The sequence below is a fragment of the Wasmannia auropunctata genome, unplaced genomic scaffold (assembly GCF_000956235.1).
Source record: "Wasmannia auropunctata unplaced genomic scaffold, wasmannia.A_1.0 LD335214.1, whole genome shotgun sequence".
NCBI classification, from domain to species: domain Eukaryota; kingdom Metazoa; phylum Arthropoda; class Insecta; order Hymenoptera; family Formicidae; genus Wasmannia; species Wasmannia auropunctata.
In genome coordinates, this window is record NW_012027676.1 from 598,332 (window position 1) to 620,517 (window position 22,186).

Here is a 22,186-nt window from a genome sequence, read left to right on the forward strand (position 1 = left end):
GTGCAGAGCCGCTATACGTATTAAGACGGACAAATCCCATTTAAAAAGCTCTCTTATTCGCTGCATGCGCATCGTCGATGAGTCAAAATTTCATTCGAATTATAACTTGACCAAAGCAGTAGCCCTTCCCTCCTTCAAAGAGATCTTTACGAGATTAATTGGATTCTCATAGAGGCTACTTTCTTTGGTATATCATTATTTATATAACAGAAATGAAGACAACTTTCTTCCATTACGATGTTGCACATGAATAAATATAAATTGCACACGAGTAAATATAAATTAATACAACAAATATCTTCCGCCACACATACCTCTGTCGAAAGTATCAAATACACAATCTTTACTTTTACTTATTTTCATTTATCAGTTTTGTAGAAATTTGAAAGCTAAATTATTGCATCTTGTTTGAAAGTATCTTATTAAAGAACTTTCTTAATCTTAACTGAGCACTGACGAAACAAAATTAATACGCGTTATTAATATCATGGGTCGCCGCACCAGTGAGCATACAGTCTCTTTTACGTTCGATTAATCGACCCCTTCTTTTACGATAACAAACTCGCCGTTTCGAGGAACAGGCGTCCTCGATAAAAGTTCCACACGGATTGTAGGGTCTGGATGTGCAGATCCCCGTACGGCGTACAAAGACTGTGAGAATGAGAGAAATAAGGAGCCCGTTGGTCCCCTTTAGTTCAGCGGATTGAATTACCGTTGTATTTCTCGTTGGCTTCGCGAAATGGAAGCGGGAACAGGACTGGAATAGAGAGCTGGAAACCAACGGAGAAGGGCCTAGCAAAAGACCGGCCGCTGGGCCACGTTAATTGGACGGATGATTCCACTAAATCCTGAGAGTCTAGGAAGGCCGAAGGGCGGAGATTCGGCGGCGCTTTGTCAGAAATTAGAGGGAAAGCGCGGGGAAAAACGTGGACGAAACCGTGACGTTCTGTAACGCGGGTCTGAAAAGACGGCGGATAAGCGCCGAGAATTGGCATCTTTGAAGGAAACGATGCAGAAGAAAAGAAACGGCCAGTTAATCGCTTCGAAATTCGAGTGAAGGGGCAGACTTGAGAAGATGAGCTAACACGATTTATATAAGCTTAAATATAATTGTTTTGAGACAACTTAAATTTATAAAACTCTCTTATTCTTTAAAACGACATTATTTACCTAACTTTCTAATAAATAAATAAATATATATATATAATTCTAATATAATAAAATATAATATTAAATTATATCAAAATTTTATATGTCTACTGGGAAATATGCAAAAATATACAGGACATGGAAATAATTAGTAAATATTTTAAAGCGGCGCTCATATTTTGATTTAATTATTTCATAAATATTTAAAAAATCAAGCGTTAAATTTTAATAGTTAAATATATAATATATAAATTATATATATACATGTATATAATACTCGTATATGTATATAATTAATTATATGTAATATTTTGTTCATTAATTACAGATATGAATATTATCTATAACGTAACCGTATCTCTGTACTGGTAAACAAAAATTTATGAATAATGGATGCGATGAATAGGGAAGCTTTCTTCCTTTCTGCCGCGAAACATTGCGATGATAAAACGAAAATAGTCGTAATCATATCGCTGTATATTCAACTGAAACAGCTTTCACGTTCGCAGATATGAGCCATTTCACAGGATATCGAGATAATTTACAATACGGGTCATACCATGGCGTACTCGCTTAAGCTGCACTCGCGATGCAATACATATAGCGAGGGGTTAACAGTGTTTTGCGCGCCTTTCGTATCTCGCCCGATAAATTACTTTATTACGACTGACATGAATTGAAGTGAGCGCGTGTACGTGTGAGTGCCAGCAAATCTCCTTTGTGTGAATTCGTGGGTGGCTGGCTCGTTAATATATCGCGATACTTTTAAATTACCGCCGATTATTTTTTCCGCTCGCTCCCCTATCTAAACGCGCTGTCTCTATCGGCCGCTTTCGATAGATTACATTACAACGAAAGTGCAGCTCTGTCGCACGAATAATGTTCCAAATGAACTGATGTTCTTGCAAATCGCACGAGTTATCATCAGAAATTAACGCAAGCGTCACAATACATAGTAATTAAAAGTCGTATCAATACCAGTTTACAATATACAGAGAACAAAGTTCATTATGCTTTTAAGATAGGACATTGCTTTTTGCGGACATCCAATCGTACAGAAATCGTCCATTTCCAAATTATTTTACACAATTATTGTTATAATAAAAAAATAATTATGAAATAAATTTTCTTGTTGAAATAAAACTGCATTTGTGATCATTGTTAAAAGTTTATAAGGAAGCACACGTGTCTGATTACTGTATCTTTTTACTGTATCCTTTCTCATCGTTCTTATCGCGACTATTCCGACACTTAGCACGATAACCCTCCGACTGTTGCGAAATAGGCGAACAATAAACATTTTGTCGTTACACCAATCGGGTGATAAGAGACCAATAAAGTTCTCCCCAACTAACACCCTCGTAAAAGCGGCGGCAATGACCTCATCAGATCTGAATTCACTCTTGAAAATCGCATTGTCGCAAAAATACGAAATAAAAACCGTATCAAGATATTGTTTCTGCAAAATAATCAAATCAAATTCGTTAAATCAAGTTACACATATTATATTCTAAATAATTTTAAAATAATGTGTATTTATCATTAACGAACTAATTAAATATACATTTACATTATTATTATTATTATTATTCTATTTTTGTGTTATTATAAAGATAATAATTTCAAAAATTTATTTTTTGATTATTATTAATTTTTTTATTTCATTCTCTCGTCATATTTCAAGTTAAAAAGCTTCTTTCGCGAAGAGGAAAATTCCTTGGGCTTGTCAAGCAGAGGTACCGGCCGCTTTGACATCAATTTGGATGTCGCGTCCAACTCGCGAAATCTTCTAGCCGCTGTCGCCGCGTTATCCTAATTACCCAAAACGATGCAACTTTGTCGGGTGCATTCCGGCGACTGAGGAAGCCGTCGCTGTAAACCTGGGGTGGAGCAATGAAACCGCAAAGCATACCGCGTTTACGACTATGAATAATCGCACTGTGATTATTTTTTCTCTCTCGCGACAAAACGTCGTTTAAAATGATCTTCCCTCCTTCGTCTTCCTCCCCCCCCCCTCCCCCCGCGGCTTTCGTCGATACATTACCGCGACGAACTATGGTCGTCGTTGTGGAAAGATTTTCCGGATGATTTTCGCGAGAGACGTTATTCTATCTTCGCGCACGTTTAATTGCCCGCAAAACGAATGCAGCGAGAAGACTACTCCGCGGGCGCGAGGACGACGATGGTCGTCGTCGCTGTCGTTGGAATTCCGGGAGGAGATCCCTCTTCCCTTTGAAGCTACCTCACGTCCTCTCCCCCTCCGCTAACGTGTGTCACTGTGGACCACACGCGGCGGCCGCATGTAGTTGCGTGTTCGAACGCGCGCGAAAACGCCGCACAGCGCTTTCCCGAGGAAGCCAGGCGTTTCCTCCCGCCGATGCGAGGCGCGCGTCGCAACGCGTTGAGAGAAAACAGAGAGAAAAAAGAGATAAAAGCGGAAGGCAGCAGCAGCAGCAGCAGCAGCAGGAGGATCTGACCGGGCGCCAACCGCACCGAAAATAGCCGCGCCGCTGAGGTAGCCGGGCTAAATTTTCACCGGACACCACCAGTGCGGTAGTTAAATTTTCGTTTTGGGCCCCCCTGCCCCCCTTCTCTCTCGCATGTACACGCGCGGAATGTGCAAATTAGCAAATTGAAATAGCAAATATGCGATAAGCACTCGTAAAGCGCTTTTAAACACGCGTCTAAATATCTTCGGATTTTTCTGAAATAGCTACGTGACCAAATTTGTGTCGGAAATCAAAATACTCTACTCTATAAATATTTCGTCAAAAATCTCCAGAATGAACGATACATTCTAATTTCAAGTTTATCTTCCGATAAATGTACTCGGAGAGAAAATCAATGGACAGAATCAAATTAATCTCGCATGAATCAAATTAATAATAGCATCTACGAGAGTAATTTAATTCGTCTAAAATATTCGACGTGCAATTAATTAACTAAAGCTGGATAGCATATTCTTTTTAAAAAAAATGTAAAGTAATTCCGTACGCGCGTAGAAAATGTCGTGTAGTGAAATATCTTTCTTTAATTTCATTAAATCAATTCCTCCAATCTCCTCACAAAGCCAAATCGTCGCTCTTGTAAGTGTCCAGAGGTGCGTTAATCGTGTTAATAGCACACATCTCAACTTTCGAATCGCGCAAGGAGGTAGATTGGGAAATAACGCAAACACCTTCCTTGCAAACGCTCCTCCCCGTCGTGTAAGTGGCGATAAACCATCGACTACTTTCCGGCATTCCAGATAGCGGCCCATTCCGGCGATAATAGCGCCGTCTCAGCGATAACTCAACGCGAGGTGAAAACTGGCTATAAATTTTTCCGCGCGAGGCGCAATTAGTTCCTCGAGAAACTCGTAAAACGCCGGGGACCGCGCGTCAAAGCCCCACGACGTAACCCCGCGACGACTTTTCGCAGACACGATGACGACGACGACGACGACGATGAGAAGAACTATGGCACGCCAAAGGCGACGAGGAAGGAAATGCGATAACGTTTCCATGTGGCCTGGTATTCTTCCTCGACGAGTGAGAGATGGAGGCGAGATTCGGGCTTAACGATCGACATTTAAAGCTCGGTGTCTCGCGCAGATAAAACAAATGATACTGCAAAGAAGCGACAATAGACATCAGAAAATAAGGAAGACAAATATTATCTCGACATTGTGAGAACTTTCGCATTGCATTTCGAAATTGAATATTTATATACATCACTTGAATGTAAAAGTTGTAAAAGATATTCTTTCATCAATGGATTTTAATGTAATTTTGGCTTAAAGTTTAGTAATTGGCAAAGCAATAGTAATTGGAACTCAAAAAATTCGACAGGCGAGCCTGGGAAGGAAAAACGCGCCGCGTGGATTCGCCAAGTCTCGTGAAGCGCATTCTTTCTCCATCTTTCTCTCTCTCTCTCTCTCCACTCCGCTCAACGTATCTCTTCGCCGCGCGCTCAAGTGTTGTCCTAGCTGCGCAAATATGTATATTCCGTCGCTTAAGCAAACGGCAATCGTGCGTCTTCTTATCGGAGGAGGCCTTTCCTCCGCCACACGCGAATTATGCCGCGGAAATTACAAGTCGCGAAAGCGCCCGTGTGCACACAACACGCGCCGACGGGGTGCATTATTAAAACGGGAAAAGAAGAAAGAGGCAGCACAATCTCTATTTCGCGGCCGAAGCGAGCGATGCGTAAAGCGAGGTTTATGCCCGGCCGTTTATGATAGCGGGCCCCAAGGTCAGAGTAAAGTAGCGCAATAAATTAACGCGCACGTCCCACAATTGCGGGGGTGTTGCGAGCAGTTGACTCGATTGATTGGTGGAACGAGCTTCAGCCTAGTTGGCCGAACTCTCATCGACGCCGTTGATGGTCGCTTCGGATAAGGAGAAAAGAGGAGAGGCGAGGAGAGAGGAGAGATACAGTTAGGGAGAAAGAGGGAACGGGGAGGGGAAGGTGAAAGAGTGCAGACTGGAAACAACCGACATGGTTATTGCAAGATTTATTGCTTCTCTTCGTTTCATCTCATCGTCCATGCTGGACGGAGAGAAGCGTACGATTCGCAAGGCCTACGGACGAAGAGGAGCTCGCTCGTTTTCCACCGGAGTTAACGAGTGCACTTTCTTTTCCATCCTCTCTCTCTCTCTCTCTCTCTCTCTCGCTCTCTCTCTTCCAGAGCAGAGAGATCGTTATTGTCCATCTGGACTCCCCAGCCTCCCTCTTGCATCCGCGCCCGCGCCTTTTTCGCAGTATCGTTTACCAGATCCGGTATTTTTAGATCGAGTCGCCGGCCCGCCTCGTCATCCGATTGCCCGTACACGAATTACGTCCTCAGAGATGGAACTATCAATGTCGTTCTGTGAATTGCAAGTGGGAGACCTGCGTGTGGTGTCAAGCACGGAAAGCGCGTGTTCGCTCGACGACTAAAGCATATTTGCGATATTTTATCGCTAAGGTCGGCGCATAAGCGTCGGTGACGCAAAGTTAAAAATATAACGTCGTTCGCGTCATATATTATTTGGCACTTTTCATTTCACGAAATTCACGAATTTCTTTAAACATCTAGAAAAAATATACCAAATATAATAACGAATTTTTTTCTCAATATTGCAATTAAAGCAATTTCAAAAGTACAATATGGTCATTTCATTCATTTTATTGCGAACCGAAAAAAAACCGGTTCTCAGTCGTTTCGCTTAATTCGAGAAGTTGCGAAAACTTCCCGTCTGCATAAACGCGTGAGAAGCGCAAGCACTCGGCGGGAAGACAAATGTTAATTGCGAGCGGGAAGTCCTCCCCAATCGAGAAATTGTGAAAAATGTCTAGGGCAGGTCGATGGAGGCGACGTTAATTGGTCGACAGGAAAGAATAGAAAAGAAAAGGAAGGAAGGAACCGAGAAGAAGGCAATTATGTCCTCTCGCTATCCGGAACGAAGAGCTGACGACAGACCTGTGTAGGTGACAGTCAATTATTCTTGGCGGAAAACAAACATATACGAAGCAGGCGGTTGTTGCAACCAGCTTGCGTAATCATCTCGCCGGCAACGAAGGGAGACCGGTAACGAAGGCGAGGCAGCAAATGCAAAATGAGACCGAATTAATACGCGCCATTGATTTCTCTCAATTGTGCGTCATTGTGCGTTTCTAAAAAAAGATCCGCGGTAACACCCCGAACGAGTCGTCCAAGGAACTGATCGCGCATAAAAAGTGGGCGTGATTATGCAGACGATCAATTACCAATGCAAAGGAAAATCCATTGTCCTCTAGGTCGGGCTTTGTTAGTACACGTTTGATAGAATCAAACGCGGCATCTTAAATTCAAGGAGGGGGGAGAAGAGACAAACTAATAATTCCGAAGGTTTTCGTATATTTTAATTCCTTTTACGCTTTCATATTTTTAGACACTTTCCTATTCAGTGTTCAAAATTATTGCAAATATATTCGTAATGAGAATTTTATTTTAATCAATTGTATAATCAATAATTTATTTTTCTTTACGATTCCCTCGAATGCATTTTATTGCACAAGTATTTCGAATCTGCACATCAATACCCGGCCAATCAGCTCGCGAAACGAGATGATGAAAGGAAAAAAACCGCCATAAGGAACAAATGAACGGCGTAATAACACACAAATTTCTCCTCCTCCGTGCTTTTATTGATTTCCGTGGAGAGTCGTCGGATTAATAAAGATCTCAAAGGAACCGAGGCACAAAGATAGCACCGCGACGACATCCTCTGACGGCGCTGGCAATCCATTCGGGATTATTGACACCGGCGAGACAGGTTCCGTTGCCTTCCTTCTTCCGCATCTAACTCCCTTTCGTTCCCTCCCGTAGCGCACCTCCAATGACGCGCGTCGTGCCTTCCGATCAATCACAAGGCTGTCTTGTCTCGTCCCCATCGCTACAATGAATGCTATTGTGTACTCGTAACGCTCCTCCCTGCTCTCATCTCGCCGCGTTATTCTATCGCCGCGCGATTGCGGAGACGTATGGTATCTGGACACGAAACATGTCAAAATAGAGAAACGGCCCGATATTATAAATTGGACAGGCTTGACTTAATTGAATCGTTTAACTGAATTGCCATTCTTATTTCGTAAAATGCAAAATGATTTTCTTTCAAATAATCGCCAACTCGATTCTACTTGGAAAGAAAATAAAGGGATGAACTCAATAATTAATTCGCGCCTCCTTACTGGATTCACGTAAACTTGACGTTACGATCGTTAATATCTGCGGGATGAACGCACCGAAATTGCATTGTGCGTCGAGCCTGCTAGAACCTCGTGCACTGGCGACAGGATTATTATCCGTTACACGGTGGGACCGCAGAGCGATTCGATATGTATATGCATGTCGGCGGGGGACGCCGCGAGGAACACGACACAGTAATGACCCAGACGAGCTGCATCCTTGTGCCACATAAAGCGATTCGTGGCGCGGCCTCACGGCCGGGCCATGCCGTGCCGTGCGTGATGCACACGCGTGAGCGTGTTCACAAGCTCGAAGATCGCGCCGGAGATTGATTCTCTGCCTCTCGGCGCGAAACGAGAGGGACAATGAAAACGCCGACGCAAAGGGTCCCCCCGCTGATGTCGATTTTGTCGCTGGCGTTGACGAAGATATCCTGCCGGAACGTACTAATGAACCTACATCAAATGTTTTCGCATGTTTTCCCTCTTTCTCTCTCGCAATTATTTCGTCTGACGGAATAACGTTCAAAACGATTCGCAGGGTATAATTTAACCCGGAATTGCGTTTGTAAGATCAAATTCAAATGGTTTGTCCGCCTGTTTCATCTGCATGATGTCCGTATTTCTTTTTCGCAGTGTATCATTTTCGCATAATTGTGCAGATCAGTTACGCTCTTTATTTTAAATAGTATCGCTATTCTAAAACTGTAAAATGTTTGAATAAATGAACAGGAAATCGATAATTACTATTATATATTTTAAACTGACTTTATTTTTAATTTATTCTCGCGCTTAAAAATATTCCTCGTTAAAAAAATATAGAAGTGAAATTCTTTTCCAAATATATTTATATTTTATTATAATAATTACTTATAAAAATGCAGAGTATTTTATCTAATTCTCTATCAGTAATAATAAATATACTGAAATACTAATAATTTTTTTTAACCGCAGTCGATATTTTGTACGTATAAATTTTAAATTATTAATTATTTATTATGTAATTATTGATTAAAATAATTATTGAATATATTGCTTAAAGCGAGAACAAGAGAAAACGTGTTTATCGTATTTACTGCGAGACTTTTCTGCATGTGAAGCGCTTGAATTTTTCAAGACACACGTCAGCGAAGTGAAAATAGCGATTAGACAGGCTGAGCGAAAACTCATCCCTCTCGATCGAGAAGATCGTAGATCTACCGAAAGAGGAGAGAAACGAGGAATCTGAGTTAAGACCGCGAGTGGAGGGAACAAGATGAAGATTCTTCGGTATACAGCGCGAGTTGGCTGTCTCCTACATCCATAAAAGAGAGGCATAAATAATGCGCTCTCCGTTTCTTTCTACGAGCGCGCTGCTGACTGGATGCGAGATTATGTACACGCATCGAGAGAAAAGGGGGCCGTCGCCTCGACGAGACGAGACGAGACGAGACAAGACGCGACGCGCGACGTTCCTCTCTTCTTTTCCTGCCTTCCTTCGCTGCGACGAGGCGCCCGCCATTCGGATTGTGAGAGCGGCAATAAATCAATTCCAATATTGCAAGATGCCCGATCCGGTTTCATTGATTGCGCGATTTTTATCAAATTCCATTTGGCGTATGTAATTACGGCGACGATCATTTCCACGCATTCCCCGACAAAAGTTACGTAATCTCCACTGTGCCGCTAGCTCGATATGGAGTCAGGTATAAGATGAACAAAATTCCAATGAGCTCTAAATGAAAAAAAAGAAGAGGGACGTTTCATTCTCTTCAAGCCAGACATTTCTTCCGCTCGTTCCCCGCGCTGGCGAAGTTTTCATTTCTCTTTGCAAATATTGCGCCTGGTTATCATTTTTCCGAGTCCAAAATTTCAACGAGACCATGAGAGAGTTACACCGCGACGCGAGAAGATTTATGACCGCGCAAATTAGCCACAACAGACTTTTCCACGGCGCGGTCCCTTCACAAACACGTGCAAGAATTGCCGTGCTCTTTTCCCCCTTTGTTCGTCCTCTCGCGCGACTCACAGCCGACACCCTTCTCGGGGAAAATCAAGCAAAGGAGAAAGCATAAAGAAAAAAAAAAAAGATATCGGAGAAGGTTAAACTCACCATGCGCTCTCGCTCGCATTCTCTCGCTCCCGCGTCTCTCGTAAAACGAGGCAATTTGTCCTTCGACAAATTAATTTCTTAAAATATGCAGGCCTGCCCGTTGTTGCAGGCAGTTTTATTGCACGAATGTTTTATGGCCACGTATTTTTTTCCCTCGCCCTTCACCGTACTTCAACATCCTGTGCGCGCGCGTACCCCCCCCCTCCCGACGTTCCCTCCTCCCCCCGCCCCTCTGCACCTTCTCCTTTTGTCCCGGCACACCGTGGCGCGCGTAATTAAAAGCGGCCCCGACATCTGCGAGAATATTTTATCCGGCGAGCAGCACAGGAAACGTACACACCGTCGTTGCGAGATATGTTTTCGGAGATTTTGACTGCTAATTCGAAAAAAATGTCGTACACCAGCTTAGCTAAGGACCAAACATTAGCGAATGTTAGCGCGCGCGTTAAGGGCTAATCGGCGAACCGTCATTAATCACGTCACGGAGCAGCAGCAGCAGTCAGCCGGCTTTGATCACGATCATCCTGCATCGTCGGGCAATGAAATCGCTTGCCGCAATTCGCCGGCGATGCGTCGGGGAATAATGCCGTAATGGTAATAGCGAAATAATTGAGATATGTCGAAATGCAGGGAGAGTAAAAGCGCATTTAATGGCGTGCGGTTGGCAATTGCCCGCTACCGTGCTTCGCAATGTTTCCTGTCCGAAGTCTTATCTTCCCAGCCGTTCCAGAGCAGCGATATTGCCGTGCTGCACCATCAACTACCGGAAGGGAGCATCGCAGAAAAAGTAAATCGGAGGAAACAGCGCTGATAAAGCGTCATTAAATATCACCTATTGCACCTGGGTTGCGCCGACGCGACGGTTGGGCCGCGTTTTGTTTCCACGCATGCAATTACCGTAAGCAATATTTTTCAGTATACGCTACACGTATGCAAATACGTAATGCATAATGGTGCATAATCTTCGTAGGGAACGATCACGCCCCTCTCGGTCCCTTGCGACAAAAACTAATTGTGCACCGTATTTCTCCTTCGGACACTTTTCTCGAATAAAGAGAACGTCGGAGAGGAGAGAATTGAGTCCGAATGTTTTGCGCGACAAATCCGGCAAGTAGCATCGGCTGCACGTGAGTCGGTATTCGATACGTGTCGCGCCTCGTGCGCCGATCAATTTTCTCGAGTAAAAATCTGCTTCGATAACGTTTTACTACCTCAGGGATCGGAAATTTCCAGATCACTCGAACGACAGGCATACAAGACCGGTTTATGTCGCGATCGGAATCAGGCGAACCAGATCATCGTCGTCGTCGTCTCGTAAAGGGACTCAGAGGAGAGAAAAAAAGAGAAAGAGCCGGCCGCTCGTTCCACCGGATGGCGCGAATCACAGTCGTATCGACAACGGTACAAGTGTCCCGCAGAGGCTGCGCTCATGAAGCAGATGCGCACACGCTATATGCAATTGGGTCGCACGGAGATACGCGGCGCACCGTTGCGTTGCGCCAGAACGGCAACGAAAACAAATTCGCGTGTCAAACGCGAGCTCGTTTTCCCCGTCGCGCCCTCATCCCGTCTCTTTCTCTCAAACGCTAGTTTTATCAATATGGAAGTTAGAAAATAATAATACATTACGCAAATCGGCGGAAGCCTCGCATCGGAATGTATATACGGATGTTACGGTCGTTGGCTTTCATAAATACCGCGTTATCGGTACCCTAAAATGAACGGTATTAATAAAGAGCGGCTAAACTATACGCATCAACGAACAATTTCACAAGCTCTACAAATAAAATAAAATTAAAAAAAAAGATATTCGCGCTCTAAACGCGGCTCTGTATAATCTATGCTCTGCATACACACACGAGACAACACCACTACGCTGATTGCCTTGATAAATGGCACAGTAAGTACCCTCGTTGGAATATTAAAATCCATCATCATGATCGCGCGCGATACAAAAGCGAGTATATGCACGCACTTCACTGTCGTCGCTTGATTAATATTAATCGTTCTAGATGTATTTGTCACTGCTAACATAAATCGCGTTACTCTCGCAAATTCAACGAGCTATTACGCCAATTGATTAAATGCAGGCACTTTTTTTTTACAAGAAGGTGTACACGAGATAAACGCAATAAATCGCAAGAACATGTATAGGGTTTCTACATTTAGCGCGACGCGAGAGTCGGCGGAGTAATCTGAATAAATATAAATCTTGCTTGTTAACGAGAGACGGCGAAGGCAGGATACACACTCAGCCGGGAGAGAAGAGTACAAAAAACCGAGGAGTTCGTGAAAACAAAGACACCCATTGACGACGGGGCGTACAACACAATGACATTGCACGCCGTGTAACACTTGCAGCTCTCAGGGATGAAAAGATTTTAAAGATGCAAATTTTGATGACGCGCTCTCTTTCTCTCTCTTCCTCCTCATTCATCTTCCCACCATAAGGAACTTTACTTCGATTTACAGTTACCCGTGCGCTGAATACAATTCGTATCATGAATTTTATCGTGACATCAAGTACTGGTACTTGGACGGCATGAATGGCGAATGGCAGCTTCGTCATATCCAGGGAGACAGTTTGCACGCAAAATTTAAATACGACAAGGATACAAACATTCATGTCCTCGTATAAAAATCGAGATAGTTGAACATGTATAATAACGATCCTCGATCTTTTTATGATCTTACGGTTTTTTTTTCCTTAGATTTCGACTAAGTTTCGTCTTTGCTTCCTCGATTTAAAGAGCAAAGTCGATCGCTGAGTCTCCTTCGCTTTCCGAGATCACGGTTCGACGATCGCAAGCGACATTAGGCGGGCTACGGTAAATGTTCCTTATGCAGGCGCGCTTTGGCAAACGATCCCGCGACGCGTCGCGCGATTCGACGAGATCGAGATCGAGAGAAAGAGAGAGAGAGAGAGAGAGAGAGAGAGAGAGAGAGAGAGAAGCCAAAGGAGGCCGAACTCCCGATCGGAAAAGAGGAAAGGAAAAAAAAAAGAAAAGGAAAAGGGGGAGAAAAAAGAGAGCACAAGAAGAATGCGAGGCGATAGCGCACGCAACGCCCATTGAATTCGCGTAGAGTCACTTCTTTTTATTCCATCGGCGCGACGATAAAGGGATCGGCCCGAGGAAGGAGAGTTTGAACAGCGAGCTCCATTGACGTAGCCCTCTCTCCTCTCCGAGAGCGAGCGAGCGGTGCGGAGCGCGGCGGCGAGATAGCAGCTGCGCGATAACGCATACGTGCGCGGCGGCACGGTATATAATGCGTAACGCTAATATATCGGCGAGCGATACGCGCTACGCGCTTATTTCTGCGCTCAATTTATTTATGGAGCCTCCCCCTCCCTTCCTCCCTCACCTTCGATACCGGACGGTATCGGTCGGCAGATATTTGCCGATGAACGAAAGCGAAGTTCCTACGGAAATACACGGAACAATACGGACGGTACTCATTACGTTCAACGAGCGTCGCGGACGATGCTTCCAACGCGCAATCGATATCCTGTTTGAACGGCAGCTCCGTACAGAGGCAGATAAAAAAACTGATTAAAAAAAAACACCGCCGCCGTTGGTGATGATGAGTGCGCGAACGACGGTCACCCGGCGCTTATGATAGCCAAGCGTTACATCTCACGTGACGCACGTTTCAACAGTGCTAACTGTTTATATTACCAAGTTACATACAGCGCGCGGAAAGCCAGCTGGATAAAACGAGATAACAATTATACGCTTCCCGAGAGCATTCCCTCCTTTTACTGTAATATCTCACGCGTATATATTCGTTATATTTAGGTCGCTTTCGCAAAGTTAACGGAGATATACAGCACAGCGCGCGCGTATACGCGACGCTGTTAACATATAATCTTATTGTAATCAAGCATATGCGTGTATCATTCGTAAAGCTTATTGTAATTAGATTTGCGCATCGTACGCGTGACGCTTCGTATGCTGGTCGTCGTGCAAAACGATTAATTTCGATCCGTGCGCGCGGAGCATTCGCAGTGGTCGGTTAACGGCAAGGCCATAAGCAGAAAGAGAGTCTCTCTCTCTCTCTCTCTCTCTCTCTCTCGCGGCTCTTTTCGACTCTCCCCGGGGTTGCGCGAGCTGTCGCTACGAGCGAGCGAGCGAGGCGAGTCGGCGCGGCGATACCACGCGGAGAGAGGCCGTTGGCCCCACGGTCGACCGTGCAATGGTGCAGTGTGCAACTTCTCTGTCGCGGCGGTGGGAAGGAGGGGGAGGGGCGCGAACGCACGCACGTATGCACGCATGTACGTACGTGAGAGTGCTCACGCGAGCTCTACGCGAACGTGTATCGTCCGCCAAGTCATCCGCGTGCGGGGGCACGAGAGCGTACGAGAGCCTTGAAGTGAGGATTGCGTGTGGGTCGCGTCGCGACGAGAGAGGGAAGTAAAGCGCGAAATAGAGAGGAAGAAGGAGAGAGAGAGAGAGAGAGAGAACATGCGTGTGCATCAATTCGTATCTGAAGAGTATATGCAAAACCGGAGTTTGTAAGTTGTCATGACGTTTTGACCGCTGCGAATGCACCGAGTAAATCGGCGTAAAATGGATGTGCGCGAATTAAGGAAATATCGAATTTAACTTATCGCGCCTATAAACGTTCTCTTGCGTCGGCGCCTTCAATGACGAAATAGAAAGAGAGATCCGAGATCAGATGTGTGTTAACGGCAACGCATTTCTCTACGAAAGATTTCTCATTTTCACGAATATTTATAATGTGGAAAGAACACAAGGATTTTATATGTTTGTCTTCTAAATGAAAATTGAGTATTTCAAAAAAAATTTTTTAATTAAATATTTTTGTCCTCGCAATATTGAAAAGCTTCAATTTTTTAAATTTCAGATTATTCACGAATTATTAGTCGTATTGACTAATACACAATACTACTAATGTATATTACATTTGTAACGCGTGATGACTGACGAACAGATCAACTCGCGTTGTATACCGTAATCAGATATCGAGAGGATTAAAGCTGTTGAATTAACAGACACGCATACAAAAGCACGTACGCGCACGCAGTGCGCAAAATGATGATTATATCATCGCGCATTACGCGGCCCGCTCCAAAATCGAACGTACACTTTCCTACAAACAGCATCGGAGCAGCGAAGAGAGGTCCATCACTCCATCCCCGATGTTCTCTGAACAATCCGCTTCCCGATGGAAAGCCGCATTCCACATTCATGAAATATACAGGAGACGAAACGAGCGAGAGAGCAGCGGTCGCTCTCGTTTCTCTCTCGGTCGAAGAGAGACCGTCGGCCGTAGATGCTGAATATTGGTCGGATTCGAGAAGACGACGATGACGACGGCGGCGGCGGCGGCGGACGCGGGAGCGCGCGGGTCTCGGCGCAGGGAACCGGGGCGCCCCGGGGCACGGAGAATACGGTCGTCGTCCTCCGTGTTCCCGGGGAACAAAATGTATGTGAGAAACACATAGCCGATGTTCCGGCTGCTGTCAATTTCCTACGAGTCGGTCGGGAGATCAGCCAGCGCGCGCGCGCGCGTGCACGAGTGAAGTCAACGTGCTTTCTATTTATTTATTTCCCGTCTGGCGACAACCTCACCGGGAAATGCCGCCGGGGGTTCGAGTACCGGGGCCAGATGGGAACCGCGTCCCGATATCGCTTATTGCTCGTTAGAGCCGCTCGGCGACGTCGCGGCTTTCTTCTTCTTCTGGACGCGGAAAAGAAAATCTCGCCATTGCATGGCCGCGGTTCGCGGCGAGAGAACGCGATTTTTCTCGTTCCTTAACGGTGACACGCGGATACTTGCGTGTCACGTATACGTTATCCACTGCGAGGTACTCACGTCAAAACTGATCTGCCCCTCCAGTCAATAATTAATTATGAAAAATAAAATTTTGTCTAGTAAACAACTTTATCCACGTTCGCCCTCATTCAAAATTTTTTTTCCGCGACCTTAAGACGACGCGACGTATGAGCTTCGTAATGTGAACGCGCAGAGATTAAAAACAAACTACGCATCGTGGATGATTTGAGATAACAGAGATATCGTATCGTCAGTCAGAGGCAAAGAAAAGCTCGCGAGGTTGCTGTTCACGATCGTCGTTGCCTTCAACGAACTGTCATGTCGGACCTCGTGTATGAAATTAAATTATGCGCCGCGCGCCGTCTCGCAACACGTAATTTGCCGGGGGATGACGATCAGCAAACTCGTGGCTATTGTACTCAACAAATTAATGCGTCAGGAAACGGAACGGTGGGGGGTCCTTTCGGCGCGAGTCCAGCCCGGTGTACCCGCCGCCGCCGGCCCCGGCGATGATACTGTGATGATGCACGCGATAAACCGGGAGATCGGCCGGAGGAAGCGTGTCGAATCCGGACTTCACGCCTCTCGATCGCGCTAACGTCCGCGATTTTTCTCCGGGGTTATTTATCACGACGGTTCATCGGGGGACGTGCGTGCGGGGGAGGTGAGAAAGGGCACGCCAGAAGTCTGGCTTCTTCCCACGGATAAAGAAGCGCGTCTGCTCGCGCGAAAAACTCGTCTGGGTGTCCCGCCCGCTCCGCGCGCGCCCTGCATTGCCTTTCTTGCCGCTTCTCCCATGCCCTTCTCACGCGCACGCGGTTTCGGCTCTATTGGCGAAATTTATTCGGCGCGGTGGAACGTCCGGGCCCGGCGCACGATATGTCACACATGTTGGCTCCATGTTCAGATGGCAGATCGTCTTTGTCTTCGTACGCTGCAACTGTGCACGAAAACGCGAGTGAACGCCAACAAGATATCGTGCGCACCGATCGAATGATACAGCGTTACTTCATCAAGGCTGGCGCGCGGATATACCTTGACATCATTCATAATCACAGTAAGAATTATTCTTTATTCAAAGAGAGATAAACGTTTTGAAAATCATTGTATAATCCCTCATTGAGATGCGAACGACAATGACTGGGTATTTGCGCTAATCTTGAGGGGTTTGCGACCGAATTTTGCGCCCGAGAGTGAAAGACGCGGGAGAATCGCGCGCACATCCGGCATTTCGAGTCTAGATAATACCGATCCGAGGGCGTTATCTGCCTGTCGCCCACGAAAAATCCACGAAACGTGCAATCGCATAATACAGAGAATCCCGAGTAGGCGGTGACGGCGGCCTCCGACGGCAGTGCGCCAAGTATAAGAATGTAACGCGGAGTCGCTTGCGCGCCCGACGCTCGAGAGGTTTATAGCGACATTATTAGTACGACGACACTCGGCGCGCGCGCGCGTGACGCCCCGGCACGACGCTTCATAAATATAAATTCGAATGCATAATCGATGAAAGCGAGCGTCTACCGAGCGATGGCAGCTGCATGACAAATGGACGCGTCGGAGTCATCATCATCATCATAGTTGACATCGATCGGGAGAGGAATACGCGATATTTTAGAGCAGAAAAAAATTCCATTACAGCGAAAGCTATTATTCAATTTATACGTGACTTCGAATTGCGAGAATTATGCTCCGCGAGCGTAATATTCAAATATTTTTATTCTGAATGCGTCGTAAAAAATTGATGGACCATTTTGAATGGATTTTGTGCTCGTTAATGGGAAATGGGGATGTGGTCTCGTAAAATCGTACAAGTATATAGTTCAGCTAAAATAATCATTTTCTTCCGACTTGCGATACAATATTCGTGTTTTCGCATCCCCCCCCCCCCCTCGGTGGAAACAAAAACAATAATAATCCACGAACAGCAAAATATGTTAAATCAGATTTTCCGTTTTGATTAAATAAAATGTAGCATAGAGTGATGGGCAAAAAGCATTGTCGTTAATTCCGAACGATTCGGCCAAGGCCATACGCGTGCAATGACTGCTCACGATGCGTATCGCTGCACATAGCACTGCATATAATATCGCGGTTCAAGTTTAGCTACCGCATCTTCCGCGCATACATTCGCGATCTCGTTCGCCGCTTATCGCGCGTCCCACTTCCCGTCAGGAATTCATTTATCTGGAAATTATTTTAGTCGGTATCACGCCCACGTTCTCGGCAAAGTTATTTAAACTAAGCAGCGAAGTATGTAGTTAAATTATCGTACGATGAAAATATTCAGCGTTGATTATATGCAACTACATGTCATTTTTAAAAGCTTAGAATTTCTGTCATGTAATTCTTACGTCTAAAGAGCCTCAATTGTCAATCAAAATTATTCAAAAAATAATTGAAAGGGATAAAAGATTCATTTTAATAGCACTTTTACAATTTGCTTTTGTAATTTTTCATTTCTGTAATATCGAGAATGTTGTATACCCCATCGACAAACGATAACTTTAAAATTGGTCGATGCATCAAACCGTATGATCAAATAAACATGACAAATCCTCATCCCTATTCACCTTCCTTGAGAAGCTTCGCTTGCTTGTTTGACGGGTGACTGTTTCGTGTGGGAAATTCTTTGCTTCACTACACATTGGACTCTTGATTCTGCGCGAGGGTCCCATATGCCTGCTCAATTTCCGCAAATGTCTTGTCTTTGGTCTCCACCATGAAGAAGATCACGAATAACAAGCTGAGGGCGCACATCAGGGCGAAGAAGGCAAACACCACGGAGTAATCTAGTACTTCAGCGGCGCTTGGAAATACCATCGTAACCGTAAATGCCAATAGCCAATTGAAGAAAGCTGCGCTAGACGACGCTGCGCCCTTCAAGCGCGTGGGGAAAATCTCGCCCATGTAGGCCCACGGAATTGGACCTGGCACAAGTCAAACGCTTGATGAGAATTTTGCAAATAACGGTGTTTAACGCATCTGTCATAAAAAAAACCATAACAAAATGATATGGCTAATTTGGACGTGGGTATACATTACATGCATTAATCAAATGAAGAACAAATCTAACATAAATTTCTTTGAAGATATTGATCAAAGAATGCGAATTGTATAACATATATATGAGAGAAAATGTAACTACAAAGGAGTTGCAAGGGCACGTATGTAATGTAATAACTCTCGGTTTCGTCTTCGTAAGGAGAATGTAGCGTATTTTCTGATAGCTCGATCAATAGAAGTGCATCGTCGATCCGAGCTCACTCTCGTCGCAGCGTCGTTATTACTAACCAGCTCCGAGGCAGAAGACGAGTATGTAGACGCACACCGACGTGAGTGGCAGCCAGTGCATTCGATCTGCCAGCTCCGGCTGATAGTTCTTCAGGATGAAGAAACCCGCCAAGGCCGCCAAGCAGACGCACATCGTCGCCAAGGAGATCGCCATGAGCAGCTTGCGTCCGAGCTGCGAACGTTTCGATCGCATCCGTAATGCCAGTCGGCCGTTAGATAAATTACAGATCGCAAAATCTGTGGAGCATGATATTCGACATCACAATAAACTTATCAAAGTATAACCTTGTCGATCAACAGTGTCGCCGCCACGCAAGCTACCACCTGGACGCTGCCGAAGATGACCAGCTCCACCTGCGACTCCAAGCCGACGCCTGTCGCCTCGAGGATCGTGAAGCCGTAGAATATTATGGCGTTAATGCCGCTGAGTTGCTGGGCAAACATTAGACCGTAGGCCACACCCAGAGTCTTCAGCACGGGCTTTCTCATGAAGGCCGAGATACCTGGTCTTTCAAGTTTGCTTCTCTCCACTTGTTCCTATTTTCTCCCATTACAGTGAATTAATAAAATCCACGCGAAAGTAATTATTACGCATTTTTATCGACTCCATCATTAACGAAATTAGATGGAGCAAATGAGAAATATCTTATGAGAATGAAAAATTAGTAATTAACAGCTATAAGAACTCCTACTCGGATTCGTTATCTACATTCAAAATTCCACACTCGCTATTGTCGTTAAATAATTGTTTCATCCAAATTTAAGAAATTTGTAGACTGTAGATTGTCGACTAATTAGTAACGACGTAATCGCGACGTTTGACGAACCTTGAACGCGTTCATCTCCGGCACGATATCGAAATCAGGGCCGCGAAAGAATCGCATGGACTTTTCCGCGTCTTCTTCCTTATTTTTGATCAAGTAGTACAACGGGCTCTCCGGCATGAAGGCCAACGTCACGCCGAACACGATCGGCGCGATGCAACAGAAGATGGATATCCCGACCACGCTTCGCGTGAAACCGCTGCAGTACACGTACAGCACACCGATCACGAGCAGCAACTGGAAGAAGACGCCCGTCGTCCCTGTTACGGGAAAGGAAGAACCGCATAATGAAGCTGCTACCTCTTCTTCTTTGCCTCTCGTCGCTCGGCTAAGCGACGGTGAATCGCGCGCGCATTAAAGATGCAAGGAGAACGAGCTCGTGTGCTGAACGATGATAGGCACTAATAACATCGCTCCGTAAGCCGTCTTATTCTGTGTTCCAATTATCCACATAATATCACGCGTCATTATTACGCGTTGAATCATCCGCATTCAATTTTGTTTTCATCTCACATTAAAGTGTATCAGTTTCACACTCTTTATTATGGCAACAACAGTACCACAAAATGTACTTCAACTAAATATCATTTTAGCATTTTAAAATAAATGATATAATGACAATGTTCCATATATCACAAGCTCATACGACTCTTTCTTCAGACACACGAGCCGCAAGTAAATGACCTCGACCGTGTCGTAAATTATTCGCGAGGGTCTAGGATTAATTGCACGAAGGCGATATATACCTCTGATCTGCTTCTCGGAGATCTCCGCGGAGTACATGGGCGCGAGGACGCAGCACATGCCGCCACAGGCGCCGGTCACGAGCCTGCCCATCACGTAGAACGGTACCATCGTGCCCGCGCAAATGAGCAGGATCCAGCCGCCGACGAAGACCGGCACCATGGCCATCATCGTCCACTTCCGGCCGATCCTGTCGAACAGCAGGGGCACGGTGAGAGTGCCTAGCGCCGCGCCTATCGGGAACACCGACGCGATCAGGTTTATCGCGAAGTCGTCCAATTGGGTCCTCAGTATTTCGACGGACGGCGCGCTCCAGCCGAGGCCGCATCCCAACGAGAATCCACCCATGCAAGCTGCGCGAAAGAAGGAAAAAGGAGTTCGTTGACCGCGAACACGACCACCACGGGATTTACGTTACACGTATGGCGATTTGTTCGCCCCGGCGCGTCCGTAACGACGGGCCGTTCTTTTAAGCCGCGGTGTACTTGAAACGCTCCCCTTCGCCCTCCTCCCCCTCCTGCCCCTTGCCCAGACGGTTTTTTTTCTCACCGGATGTTCATTATGGCGCTACGGCGGCATTTAATAATTCCGACATGTTCGCCGATGTTGCCCTCCGTGTTTCTCCCAGCCGCACGTCGTCGGTCGCCGTCATTGTCGTCGCGACGATGCGATTGCTCACAGTCATTAACCCTTTGACTCTCAACGTCATGCACATCGTTTGATACACCGCAATTTAGCACGCAAACACAAAACCGTCACACGGATATCACGAAGGTTTCGAGGTTTCACAAAGGTTAGCCCGGAAAAATTTACCAGCTCCCCCTGAAATCGACTATCTTACGCAAAGGGGAAAACCTGCAGCAGCGGCGACATATTGAGGAATCCTCCTGCGGAGCAAGATGGTATCTGTTCTCCGTTCGTTCTCTGTCATCCTTATTTAGGATCGATCGGGACGATTAAACGATGATTTTCGGCATACCATCAAGAAACGATTGTATCCTGCTTCCGCCTCGTTTCGTTAGCGATGTTCATTCTTCGTTAATCTTCCCGCTATATTCGTTCATAAGAGAAAGATATATATATAAGTACGTATCTATACGATGTTCTATTATTACAATTATCGTAGCGGCGTGATTTTGAAAACAGTGAGACAGTAATATCAGGTCAAATCGCGTGTACAATGAATATGAAGATTTTTTATAATTGCACATGTTCTGAGAAAATCATAAAACAATTTGCAAGCATAAGAAATTATCCCGCAGCTCGAGCTCTCCAATCCCCTATGTTCATTTCTAATAATCGAGTCACGCATGCAGTGCTTCGTTATCCCAACGTTGTAGTTAGGCGCATTGCACAATGGAGAGCACGAGGAATGGAAAATCGGTTAATCGTAAACCAGCCAGTCGTAAGGCGCTCGCGACTTAGTAGTACACGCCGGGAAGCCTTTTCCATTCTCTTCATTTTTATCCTTCCTCGGCGTTCCACGCAAATTCTATTCAAGCGCTATTTCGAGGCGCTTACACGGTCGTTTTATAAGATTGCTGTGAATTACTCCGAATCGGCGTCATAATTCGCGCGATTGCCAAATGATCAT

General features: G+C 45.4%; 2 protein-coding genes across 4 annotated transcripts in view; both read right to left on the bottom strand.

The window, feature by feature from the left end:
* LOC105457498 (headcase protein) overlaps positions 1-22,186 on the bottom strand; it is a 137,405-nt gene that overhangs the window by 42,957 nt on the left and 72,262 nt on the right. The gene's annotated exons all lie outside the window — the stretch shown is intronic.
* LOC105457497 (facilitated trehalose transporter Tret1-2 homolog) lies at positions 18,129-21,636 on the bottom strand. Of its 3 annotated transcripts, none has more exons than XM_011702192.1 (6): positions 21,448-21,636; positions 20,595-20,945; positions 19,852-20,108; positions 19,310-19,561; positions 19,025-19,196; positions 18,129-18,660 (listed from the first exon to the last, which is right to left on the bottom strand). In XM_011702192.1, the coding sequence occupies exons 1-6, from the start codon at positions 21,521-21,523 to the stop codon at positions 18,371-18,373; spliced, it is 1,398 nt and encodes a 465-aa protein (XP_011700494.1). In that variant the 5' UTR covers positions 21,524-21,636; the 3' UTR covers positions 18,129-18,370. The 3 variants fall into 3 exon arrangements, with proteins under 3 accessions (XP_011700494.1, XP_011700496.1, XP_011700495.1); XM_011702194.1 differs by having other exon boundaries at positions 21,434-21,515; XM_011702193.1 differs by having other exon boundaries at positions 21,142-21,498.